At 40.7% G+C, this 13,605-nt stretch overlaps 1 protein-coding gene across 5 annotated transcripts in view; it reads left to right on the top strand.

The window, feature by feature from the left end:
• Nucleotides 1-13,605, top strand: part of LOC121290620 (male-specific lethal 3 homolog) — a 58,871-nt gene that overhangs the window by 18,506 nt on the left and 26,760 nt on the right. For all 5 annotated transcript variants that reach the window (XM_041211293.1, XM_041211297.1, XM_041211294.1 and 2 more), the window contains one exon: nucleotides 8,796-8,923. In XM_041211293.1, the coding sequence (XP_041067227.1) occupies nucleotides 8,796-8,923 (128 nt within the window). The remainder of the gene's footprint in view (nucleotides 1-8,795; nucleotides 8,924-13,605) is intronic.

Raw genomic sequence — 13,605 nt, 5'->3', positions numbered from 1 at the left:
ATAGACAAGGGAGTCAAGAGTTATGGAGGACAGGCTGGAAAGTGGATGGGAGGTTACAATCAAATCAGCCATGATCTTATCGAATGGTGGAGCAAGCTCAAAGGGCCAAATGGCTTTCTCTTACTCCTAAGGCCCATGTTCCTATCCAGCACAACTCACTTTAGTCCTCAGGCCAATTTTTTATTCAAGCTGACACAGGCCCTCCTATTCTATAATCCTCAATTTTGTTAAGCAACCTTTTGTGTTGTACTTTGTCAAGACTTTCCTAAAATCCATAAAGAAAATATCCATTGCTTTCCCTTCATCGACCTTTGCTGTTACTTCATCAAAAAACTCAGTTAGATTAGTCATGCACGTTCTGCCTTTTATATATCTGAGCCGAGTCTCCTTAATTAAGTTGAATCTCTCCCAAGTTCCCGTTGATTCCCACCCCCCCCGCCCGATTATTGTTTCTAAAACCCTGCCCACCACAAATGTTAAACTGACTAGCCTGCAGTTACTAAGAATGTCCTTACAGCCTTTCTTGAATAAGGGTGTCACATTTTCCACTGTAATCCTCTGGCGCTCCCCTTGGGAAGATTGGAGATTATGACAAGCCCTTCCACTACCTCCATTTCCTATAGCAATCTGGGATGCAAGGTATCCAGATCAGGCGTCTTATCCAGTTCAGTAACCACTGCCTCAGTGTTCACTCCACCCATTACCTCTACCATTTCTCTTTCTACCGATATCTTGTCAGCATCCTCTTCTTCAGTAAACATTGATACAAAGTATGTTTCTATCCTTGCCCTGTGCCTCTAAGCATTTATCACATTTGCTGCCCCTAAAAGACCCCAACCCACCTCTTACTACCTTACTATTTTATATGCCAGTAGAAGATTTTTGGGTTCCCTTTTATGGTTAACTGCCACTCCATTCTCATATTCTTTTTTTACCAGTTGTATATTCCTCTTCCTTTCTCAACTTATTAGCCTGAATCTTCTGGAATGGGAAGCGGAGAATGACTCAAATTAAGTTGCTGCTTGGGAACCTGAGTAAGTCCAGGAGCGCACACGTACTTAGGCAGGAGGTTTAAACTTCTAATTGCCAGTTTTACCCTGCCTGGACTACTGCATGATTTCCTACAACAGTGGGATCAGATGGCCAGACGCAGGTAGACTTGGGCCGTTTTCCCAATACTTATGCTGGTTTTTTTCATGGATTTACTTCGAACTTTTCTTAGCAGATGTAAAGCCTGCTGAGTGGCATAAGCCCAAGTAATTCAGCTGGAGTGTCAAAGCAACTGCAACAATGTTCACCCCCAGCCCCCTCAGCACCTTCCCGACAATGTTCACCTTCCTGTCCTGACAATGTTCACATCTGTGCTGGCTCACACTCTTCCTCGCATGCACCACACCCCTCCCCGCAACAGTGTTCATGGTCTCCCGATTCAACCCCCAGAATCCCAGGCTCCTGTTCTGCTGATGTTATCAGCATTGTCGGGGGGTGAGCAATGTCAGGATTGGTGAGGGAGGGGTTTGAGCATTTTTGAGATGTGAGGGTGTTTGAGCACTGTGGGGGCGTTGAAGGAGGTGGTTAGGTGAAGGAGGGAGGTTGAACATTTTCAGGCTGAAGGAGGGGACTATGCATTTTTGGGAAGAGCATTTTCAGGATGAGGGAGGGGATTGAACACTGTAGATTGAGGGGAGCCTGTGAAGGGGGTGATAACTCCATTTAAAACATGTAAGCCAATGAACTGAAGACAGACCTTAAGGGATGCGTCTTCATTTCATGATGGATAAAGGGATGTAGCTTCGCTGGAATTACGCTTGCCATTTGGCCTCCTGACTCTTAGTCACTGCATTCCTGCTGGAACCTGCACTGGAAGGTGCAACAGCTCCAGTCGAAAACGGCAGATTAAAATGTAGTGAATGGTGGATGCACCTTCTCTGCTGCTGACAGGAAGATTTGGGGCATTGTACATGGTCAGGTTCTCACTTGAAGAATTCACCTGACATGCATCATACACTCACTTTTTGTTTCAATATATTTTCTATTTCCCATGCCATCCAAGGAGCCCTGATTTTGATTACCGTAAATTTCACCCTTGCTGGAAAGTACCTAGCTTATACCTGAAACAACACTTTAAAGATCACCCATTGTTCGGTTAAAATTTTTCCTGTCAATTCCCTGGCTGGATCACTTTTCATGACATTTAATGTGGGAAAGGGCGAGATTCAGAGTTCTATTTTAGATTATTCCTTGCTCCTCTCCATTGCTAATCTTAACTTCATGATACAATGATCACTGTTACCCAAGTGTTCCCCCACCGACACTTGGTCCACTTTTCTCTCCTCATTCCCCAGCAGCAGGCCCAGCAATACCGCTTTCCAAGTTGGACCCAGAACATACTAGCCCAGGAAGTTCTTCTGAACACCTTTCAGAAAGTTTCGCTTTTTATCCATTTGATTTTCTGAGCACCCTCTGCATAAAAGTAATTTCTTTAACCTTTCCCTTTATGCTTTTGATGATTTATAGGTCAGCACCTAAACAAGTCTGCAGAAGTCATAGGTCATGTGAAGTAAATTGAACTGTTGTATTGTATCTGTTTTTTGCTACTAGGAGCATAAGTGTTGAACTCACTGAATAACTTTAGTGTTGGTTGGTAGTTTGCTGCCAGACCCCAGCTAGTACAGTGTAGTGTTTCAAATCTGGCTATCTGAAAACCTGGAATTTTTTTAACATCTTTGGTCTGGTATCTTCAGTCTAACTGACACCTTGTGACTAATTGTATGGCTGGGAAATTCCTCGGAGCTGCTCCCACTCCACCCCTGGCACTTCCTTGAAGTGCAGTGGGAATCGCATTTAGATGCATAAACAGAACTTCTGCCATGCTTCTGGCAAAATAACACTGCATTGTTTCTCTTTCTTTCAAAACTGCATTTTGCAATCCTTGCATGAGAAACATACCCTCAACATACTTGCCCGACCTGGCTGGCCCGAAAACTTGCAAGATCTGAAATCCGGCATAGACTCTGTCCCGAGGTTGCCAGTTTTGAGACATTGAACCTGTAATGTCAAAGCTTTTTATATTTTTCTGCACTATTATTCTTTCTTAGTTTCTGCACTATTACTTTGGAGAAAGGTATCAGAAACAGGTACTGTCCTGAACCTGTTGCAGTGCTTATTGTAGCTTTTTGTAATTGTCTATGCTATGTCATAATACCATTATGTGATAAACAGTTCCATTATTGTAAAAAAAAGGTTACAACAACCTTATAAATTAGTGAAGATAAATGTAAATTAATCATGAAAAGATTTATGAAATCTTGCTGACTATAAAGCAAGTCATAGCTCCTTAAACTCTCAAAGCAAATCGGGAGATTGAACTAAACAATAGTGCTGTTACCTACAAATATGAGTTAGGAGAAGGAGTAGGCCACTCGGCCCTTCGAGCTTACTCTGCCATTCAATAAGATCATGGCTGATCTGACTGTAACCTCCCGCCTACCCCCAATAACCCTTCACTACCTTGTTTATCAAGAATCTATCTACCTCTGCCTTGAAAACATTCAAAGACTCTGCTTGCACTGCCTTTTGAGGAAGGGAGTTCCAAAGACTCACTTCTCTCTGAGGAAAAAAAAAGTCTCCTCATCTCTGTCTTAAGTAAGCGACTCATTATTTTTAAATGGTGACCCCTAGTTCTAGATTCTCCCACAAGAGAGAATCTATATCCACCCTGTCAAGGCCCCTCAGGACCTTAAAGGTTTCAATCGTCGCTTCTTACTCTTCTAAACTTCAGCGGGTACAAGCCTAGCCTGTCCAATCTTTCCTCATAAATCAACCTGCCCATTCCTGGTGTTAGTTTAGTAAACTTTCTCTGAACTGCTTCTAATGCATTTACATCCTTCCTTTAAATAAGGAGACCAACACTGTACAAAGTACTCCAGATGTGGCCTCATCAGTGTGCTGTACAACTGAAGCATAACTCCCTAATTTTGTAATCAATTCCCCGCACAATAAACAATAACATTCTATTAGCTTTCCAGATATTAGCATACTAGCCATTTATTATTTATGCACCAGGACCCCAGATCCCTCTGCATCTCAGAGCTCCACAATCTCTCGCCATTTAAATAATATGCTTTTTTATTCTTCCTGCCAAAAGGGACAATTGCACATTTTTCCACAATATACTCCATTTGCCAGATCTTTTGCCCACTCGCTTAACCTATCTATGTCCCAATTGTGGCCTCCTTATATCCTCTTCACAACTTATGTTCCTACCTATCTTTGTATCAGCAAGTTTAGCAACCATACCTTCTGACCCTTTATCCAAGTCATTTATATAAATTGTAAAAAGTTGAGGCCCCAGGACTGAATCCTGTGGCACGCCACTCGCTACATCCCGCCAACCAGAAAAAGATCCATTTATTGCTACCCTCTGTTTCCTGTTAACTAGCTAATTTTCTATCCATGCCAATATGATACCTCCTACACCATAAGCTTTTATTTTCTGCAGTAACCATTGATGTGGCACTTTATCAAATGTCTCTGGAAATCTAAGTACAGTACATCCACCGGTTCTCCTTTATCCACAGCACATGTGATTTCTTGAAAGAACGGCAATAAATTGGTTAAACATGATTTCCCTCTCACAAAACCATGTTGATTCTGCCTGATGACCTTGAATATTTCCCAGTGCCCTGCTATACTGTCTTTAATAATAGCCTCCAACATTTTTCCTATGACATATGTTACATTAACTGACCTGTAGTTTCCTGCTTTCTGTCTCCCTCCGTTTTTGAATAAAAGGTTTACATTTGCAATTTTCCAATCTAATGACACTTTCTCCGAATGCAGTGAATTTTGGAAAATTAAAACCAATGCATCAACTATTTCATTAGCCAATTCTTTTAAGACTCTAGGATGAAGTCCATCAGGACCCAGGGATTTGTTAGCTTGCAGCTCAAAAAATTTGCTAAGTACCACTTCCCTGGTGATTGTAATTTTCCTGAGTTCCCCTCTTCCTTCCAATTTCTGATTTACAGCTATTTCTGGGATGTTACTTGTATCCTCTGCAGTGAAGACCGATGCAAAATACCAGTTCAGTTCATCTGCCACCTCTTTATTTTCCATCATTAATTCCCCAGACTCACTTTCTATAGAACCAATGCACACTTTGTTAGCTCTTTTCTTATTTGAGTTCCTATAGAAACTCCTACTATCCGTCTTTATATTTCTAGCTAGTTTTCTCTTGTACTGTAATTTTTCCCTCTGTAATCTTTTTGTCATTCTTTGCTGTTCTTAAATTCTGTCCAATCATCTGACCTGCCACCTGTCTTTGTCTAATTATATGCTTTTTCTTTAAGTTTGATACTGACTTTAAGTTTTATATCGAACCATGGATGGTGAGTCCTCCCCTTGGAATTTTTCTTTTTTGTTGGTATGCATCTATTCTGTGTATTCTGAAATGTCCCTTTAAGTGTCTGCCGATGCATTTCTATTGACCTAGCCCTTAACCTCATTGGTCAGCTCATTTTAGCTTGCTCTGCTTTCATTCCTACATAATTGCCCTTATTTAAGTTTAAAATACTGATCTTGGACCCATCCTTCCCTCCCACAAACTGAATGTAAAATTCAATCATGATCGCTGCTATCCAGGGGCGTCTTCACTATGAAGTTATCAATTAATCCCGTCTCTTTACACAATACCAGGTTTAGTAGAGCCTCCTGTCTGGTTGGCTCTAGAACATGCTGTTTTAAGAAACTATCCCGAAAACATTCTATGAACTCCTTGTCGAGGCTACCTTTGCCTATTTGATTTTTTCAGTCTCTATGTGGATTAAAATCCCCCATGATTATAGCCATACCTGTCTGACAAGCTCCCATTATCCCTTCCTTTATACTCTGTCCTACCATGTAGCCACAATTAGGGGGCCACTCCCACAAGTGACTTCTTGCCTTTATCATTTCTCATCTCAATCCACACTGCTTCTACGTCTTGGTTTCCTGAATTTAGGTCATCCCTCTCTACTGTGCTACCATCATTAATTAGCAGAGTTACCTCTCCAGCTTTTCCTAGCTTCCTGTCCTTCTAAAAAAGTTACACATCCTTCAATATTCAGGTCCCAATATATGTCATCCTGCAGCCATATCTCTGTAATGGCTATCAGATCATACTTATTTATTTCTATTTGCGCTATAGTTCACCTGTTCTTTTTTGAATGCTACGTACATTCAGATACAGAGCCTTTAGTTTTTGTCCTTTTATTATTTTTGTAACCTAGCCTTGACTGCTGTTTTACTCTTGGACTTGTATTCTCTATCCCTTCCTGTCACAATCTGTTTATCATTTCCCATATTAATTCCTTTCTCTCTTGCCTTGCCTTTACCCTTGTTGGAATTATGTTTCTTTTTGACAACCACAATCTTATCTAAATGCATGCAGGCCCAGCTCTTTTAGTGTTGTAACAAAAAGATTCCCGTCCCCTTTGTCGAGGAGTTTCTGAGATATTCTGAATTGAGTGCCAATGGAGATTAAAAATGATTCAGATTCTTATAATGTCAGAGACACAAATCTATAGTGACCAAATCCGTGAAGGATTTCTACTGGTGCTTTGGGACCAGAAATCCACAACTCTATTATTCAATGAAAATAACATATGAGTGACATTTTAACATATATGGAATGGTCCTGGTCTTTGGTCGCACTGAAGTAGAGGTCCTAGACTTTCATGCTATGGATTTTACAAATTGGAATCCCTGTGTCTCAATTGCAAGCCATTAATATTGATCCTTAAATTCAAATTATCAACAAAACATAGATGAAATAACCTGGTACAAAATGCTACTGGTGCTTTTAACATTGCAAGAAGAAAGACACATTCTAGCTCTCCTTCACCCTCCCCCACCAACCGTGAGAATATAATATTTATCAGAGAATGTCAGAGGAAAAAAGTCCAGTAAGCTGCTTATCTCTTTTAATCCTGTGTTCTAAGATTTGAAAATGCTGGAAGCTTTTCTTTACTAGAATTTATTGCCTTTTGCTGTAGTGCTTAGATATACATTTTCTCTTGCATAGTATTATACATAGAATAATCAAATTACAGAAAGCATTTGTTATGCTATATATTGTGCCTTTAACTTGATAAAGTACTAATGCATTAAAATCCATATAGTAAGAGGATCAAAAATCAGAGGACATATTTTTAACATTTCTTTGATATATTACTTGTTTGTGCAAGGAGATTACAATAGAACAGGCTGAATATTTAAGTTTCCTAATGTTGCCATATTTTATCTTACAATTTATAGTGTCGTCTACTGCTCTTTGCATTAGGTTATGGCAATCTGTATGCTAAGTATTTATTTTAATACACTGTATTGTGCTATATATATTTAACTGCCAGCATAGTTTTGTTTATGGCGGATGGAGGGAGTGAAAGGATTACTGCCCAACTTTTAGTTATCGCCGTGTCTTTGTTTCAACAAAAATGGGAAATAGTAGTGTAACTAAAGAAAAATGTACATGGCTTTGCATTTTTAGTTTTGAAAGATTTACCTGAGTTGATGTTGCAGTAAGCATTCAACCCCCTTCAAAAATATAGATGAGGTTACTTTTATTTTGATGACATTCATTCAGTTCCTGAATGGAGCTTTTGCTCATGATTTATGTACCACTGAATTATAATGGTGTTTACTCCTGAAAGTTCATTTTGTACAAACTGAATGATAGACCATCAACCTGAGCATTAGCATTACCTTTATTTAATTTTTTTTAGTAAACGTGGGAAATAGGAGCAGGAGTAGGTCATTCAGCCCTTCGAGCCTGCTTTGCCATTCAACTAGATCATGGCTGATGATCTATCTTCATGCCATTTTCCTGCACCATTCCCATGTCCCTTGATGTCTTTAATATCTAGGAATCTTTCAATGTTTGTCTCAATGACTGAACCTCCATAGCCCTCTAGGGTAGAGAATTCCAATGATTCATTACCCTCTGAGTGAAGAAAGTCCTTCTCACCTCAGTCCTAAAATGGCCTTCCCCTTGTTCTGAGACTGTGTCTCCTGCTTCCAGAGCCCCCCAGCCAGAGCAAACATCCTTCCTGCATCTACCCTGTCAAGCCCTGTAAGAATTTTGTGTGTTTCAATGAGATCACCTCTCATTTTTTGAAACTTTGAAGAATACAGGCCCAATCTCCTCAATCCCTCCTCATAGGACAATCCTGCCATCCCAGGGATCAGTCTGGTGAACCTTTGTTGCACTCCCACTATGGCAAGTATATCCATCCTTAGTAAGAAGACCAAAACTGTACATAATACCCCAGGTGCAATCTCACCAATTGCAGCAAGATATCTTTACTCCTGTACTTAAACCCTCTTGCCACATAGGCCAATATTTGCCTTCCTAATTGTTTGCTGCACTTGTAGTGAATGTAATGGTCCAGAAAGGTCTTGAATGGACAAAGGTTAGCAGCAGAAACTCGCGTTGCTTTATGCAAACTCCCAAGACTAAAGTTTGAATCAAAACACATGAAGATCTAAAGTTCTTGATAACAAAGGAAAACTGGTGGGATGCCTCAATGACTAACGAAGAATGTTTTCCTGACATCAGATTGACTAACACATTTGATGAGGGGAAAGCTCTTAAAAAGCAATGTCAAAAATTCCTAATACTGTATATGGTGTTTCTTTGTTAGATTTCAGAATTTAAAGTTTTGTTTACTCCTGAGGTTGTGTTTGCATTAACCTCATGAGTAAATGAATGATGTTTTTATCAGAAATATTAAGAACCTTTCCCTTTTCTTTTGAAGCTTTAAGTGCTACTTCTAATGATGAGGTTGATGATGATGACGATGACGAAGACAATGATATAGATGGTACAGATGAAGAATCATTAGAGTGTGAAGATGACAGTGAACCAGAAGAGATAATAGAAATGGTAAATAAAATAGAAAATGCTGTAAGGAAACAAGTAAGGTAGCATTTGTGGGAAGAGAAATAGAGGTAACATTTCACAGAATCACAAGATTGTTTCAGCGCAAAAGGAGGTCGTTTGGCCCATAGTGTCTGCACTGGCTGTCTGAATGACCAACTCACCTAGTGCCATTCCCCTGCCTTCTCCCTCAGGTCAATGATTTTTCATCAGAGCTGATAGAGAAATGGTAAATTTTCCTTTGACTGAAAAAATCCTATTTGAAAATTTTTGAATATTATCCTCGAGCAACATTGCCAATGGAATGCCCTGTGGATGTGTGTGTGTTAGTTCCTCATGATCATCTACTCCAATAAAACAAGCTGCCAAAATGAAAAAAAATTCTGTAAATTTTCTTAACGATACAAATATATTTCTCCCTATGCAGTTGTATGCTGTTTAGCACATCTCGTTTCTATATCTATTATCAGTCTCTGAATTTAAAGTTTAAGTGAATGTAACAAAATTAATTATCCAAAGCCTTGCCAGGATAATTTGCCAAATCCACCATGACCTAATCGTAAATTTTCTTGTTCATGGACTGGTTTCTTTTGGCTGCTCCCAGTAAACTGAGTCACAGAAGCTGATAGAAAACAATAATTGTAACTGTTTTAAACAAAAGAAAATCTATAAATTCTTAAAATTCCTTAAACACAACCACTACTTATTAATCACTATCACGACCGTCACAACAACAACTTATATAATTCCCCTAATGTCATAAAATGTGCTTCACAGGAGCATTATATAACAATAAGACATCAAGCCACACAAGAGATATTGGGATGAATTTTCGCTTGGCTGAGGGGGAATGTTTCAATTTTGCATCCTCTAGTGGTGTGCCAGCTTTCCGATGAAGTCCTGCTCCCAAACAATTTTGGATGATGTGGTGGGTGCTGTATACCTGCCACTTGCTGGAATGTTACAGGCAATCAATTAAGCCCCTTGAAGGTACTTGGCAGGCCTGGAGGCTGTCTGTGAAACCATGGCAGCCTCCCAGCGGCAGTGCAGGTAGACAATAGAGCCAGAAGCTACATTCTGTTTGGAAAGCGTCGCTTCGCATATCGACCACAACTATGGAGTGCCTGTCACTCTTGGGGGTTTTCCATCCTGACGTCCAAAGGCCTTAACTCTCCTGGCTCTCACTGTACCTAATTTGTGGTCAGTAACTGGGAATCAAAATGCCCTCATGCCTCTCTTCCTATTTCAGCAGCACCTACCTTTGATGGCAAGGGTGCCAACTTGTTAGTGCTTGGCAGCCTCCTATTGGTCCTCCACACTCAGGAGCCTGTCCATCAGCCTTAATGGACGATCTCCCGGAGGTGGCCATTTTATTCGCTATCTCCCTCAAAATTGCTGTCTGGATTCTCCTGCTGGTTCTTGTGGGACCCACATTTCATACCAAATTTTGAGGGATTGATACCGGGTAATGTAAATTCAGCCCTTTCGGCCAGATAATCAAAAGCTTTGTCAAAGAGTAGGTATAGGTCAGGTACCGTGTGGTAATTATGGTACTAGATTGGTAATCAATCTAGCCTTGTCAGTGACCTGCACATCCGAAGAACAAATAAAAATAAAATAAAACCGTTATGATATAAGAAGAATTAAACGCAAATAGTTAAAAAGGTGTTATTTATATCTTAAATGTCTGGTGACTACATGCTATACCAAACTTCCGTGTTGTGCATGATGACATAGCGACGAATCAAATTTCTTAGCAATAGTTCTTAAAATGGATGCAAAGCTGATCTGAGCTGCAGTATCAACAAGCTTGAAAACATATGCAAAGGGAAATGCATGATGTATATATAAATTCTTATGTTCTAAGAAAAGGACACCTACCAACCTGTTTTTTTCTTTAATCACATTTCTCTCAATCCCTTCTTTTTCCAGGAACACATCAGTTTGTCTCCGTTTCAGTGGCTTTCCCAAGTAATTTATTCCACAATTCTATTGTCCATTGGCTGGAGAAATGTTATTCTTCTCTTCAAATTATCAACATTTCAACTTCTCTTTCCTGCCATTTGTAAATTCCATATATGATCTGAATCTTCAGGGTGATCTAAATTAAAATTCTTAGTTGCACTTTTTTCTGAAGAGAATGAGTTTGACTTACTTAGTTTCACCTCTCAATTTAAATTCCTGATCCCCAGAATCATTTTGACTCACTTTTATACCTGTACAAGGCCAGAAATATTCCAGCTACGTTAGGTGCCTAAAACTACACAGTGCTGCAGTCGTGATCTGACAAACATACTATTCAGCACCATATAGACTCTAGAGTTATAATTTATCCATTTGATGAGGTGGCATACCCTCATTTGCATTATTACAGCACTGTGCTGAATGTTTAGGACTTACCTGCCAAAACACTAGGTTTCTTTCATAGTCTGCGCTCTGGTATTGTTCCGTTTCACACATAACCCCTCTTCGTTCCTTGTTGCCTGTTACGATCCCTATAGAGACTGATAATATTTAAAGAGATGTGCATTTCCCAGTGATGTAAGCAAAGGGCTGCATCTTCCGGTCGGCAAGCGGGAGGGGGACCTGCTTGCCAACGTGTAAAATGATGCAGGATGACATTGGGTGGGCATCCTGATGTCACCCTGCTTCATTCCATTTTCAGGTCAGCGGGCGTGCAGCTGAGTTGGCTGCTCACTTGCCAACCTGCCAACGGCCTACTAAGGCCATTAAAAAAGTAATTGAAATCATTAATGGACCTGCCTGTCCAACCTTAAGGTTGGCGGGCGGGTCGGGAGCCCTGGCGGACTTCTGAAAAAACGTGAAACTTCATTCACGGGCGAGATGAGGCTTCATGAGGGACTTAAAAATTTCAGAATATTTTAAAATAAAAGTTATGGACATGTCCCAACTCATGTGACAGTGTCACATGAGGGTACATGGCAGTGAAATTTTTTCTATTATTCAAACTGCTTTTCACGTTTAAGCTGACCTCCCTGAGGCAGCACTTTGCCTCAGAGAGATCTGTGCGCTCTTTCGCGCACATGCACAAAAGAGCCCACTCCCGGCTCAGGGAATCCTCCCCCTCCGCCTGCACAGGGAGCGCATAGCGCTTTCTGGCAGACGTCACGCTGGGCAGGCCTTAATTGTCCCACCCATGTAAAACAGTGGCGCGCCCCAAAGCGGGGGCGCCGATAGGGAACCCGCCCTCCCGCTCCCACACATCCCCCCCCCCACCCCCCGATGGGAAAATGTTGTCCAAAGAGTCACATGACGGGATTTTATATTTTAAGACTTTTCCTGCAACAAACAAACCAAACCTTATATTGACTATTTTGTAGTTAAGTACCACAAATTGCAGCATATAAGTCAACCTAGCATATAAGTCGACCCGTCGTATAAGTGGTATCAAGAAACATGCGTTCGCATATACTTGGCATACAAATTGACCCTCCCCCCACCTTCCTTCTGCGAAATGCTATACCTGCATGAGTAGTAGGCCTGAATTTTTCACCTCGTAAGTGCATGTTTTACTTGCCTTATACTATAAGTCGGCACATGGGATCAAGCAGGCTATACAGGCTGTATTCCGAAGATGATGAGCGGGAGTTTAAGACCATGAGTAGACCATGCATGGCATGGTGAGTGATGAACAGAAATGGGTCCTCCAGCAAAAAGAATGAAGTACAAAGCTACTTTCAAGCTAAAAGTCGTAATGTTTGCTAACTTATCAAATAATTGTGCTGCAATGAGGGAATTCAGTGTTAGTGAAAACTGATGCGAGAATGGAAGAAGGAATCCACCCTGAAGACGATGCCCAAGACCAAATGCACCATCAGAACAGGGACCAACCACTGGTCTGATCTAGAGGAGCAGATATTGGAATGGGTCTTTGATCATCATTGGAATGGTTATATCATCACCAGAAACGTAATGCACTGTAGTTTGCCAAATCAAACCCTAAGTCCAGCCAAGATTTCAGACCAACAACTTCATGGAATGAAACAGTCTAGTGTTGCGGCAGAAGACCAAAATTGCTCAGACTACCAAAATACTTTGATGCCAAAATTACAAGTTTCCAGCATTTCTTCTTCAGACAGTGGCAAAAACACGAGGACCTCCTACGTCACTTGGCAACATGGATGAAGCGCCCAAGAATTTTGAAATGTCCAGTAACAAAACTGTGAAGTAGAAAGGTTTGAAAACAGTTTTAGTGAAAACGACAGGACATAAGAAGAAAAGATTGAGGGGTACTAGCCTGCATGGCTGATAGAAGGAAATTAAAAGGGGAGGTGGTGGCGTAGTGGTATTGTCACTGGACTGGTATTCTAGAGACACTGGGTATTGCTTAAGGGACCTGGGTTCAAATATCATCATGGCAGATGGTGAAATTTGAATTCAATAAAAATCTGGAATTACAGTCTGAAGATGACCACGAAACCATTGCCAAATGTCAGAAAAACCCATCTGATCCACTAATGTCCTTTAGGGAAGGAAATCTACCATCCTTACCTGGTCTGGCCTACATGTGACTCCAGACCCACAGCAATGTGGTTGACTCTTAAATGCCCTCTGAACAAGGGCATTTAGGGATGGGTAATAAATGCTGGCCTAGCCAGCAGTGCCCACATGCCATGAACAAATTTGTAAAAAAAACTGACTTTCGTAAGTTTCAGTTTGAATTTCTT

Source organism: Carcharodon carcharias, chromosome 18 (assembly GCF_017639515.1).
Source record: "Carcharodon carcharias isolate sCarCar2 chromosome 18, sCarCar2.pri, whole genome shotgun sequence".
NCBI classification, from domain to species: domain Eukaryota; kingdom Metazoa; phylum Chordata; class Chondrichthyes; order Lamniformes; family Lamnidae; genus Carcharodon; species Carcharodon carcharias.
The sequence above is the reverse complement of the archived record's forward strand: the minus strand, read 5'-3'. Positions and strand labels throughout refer to the sequence as shown.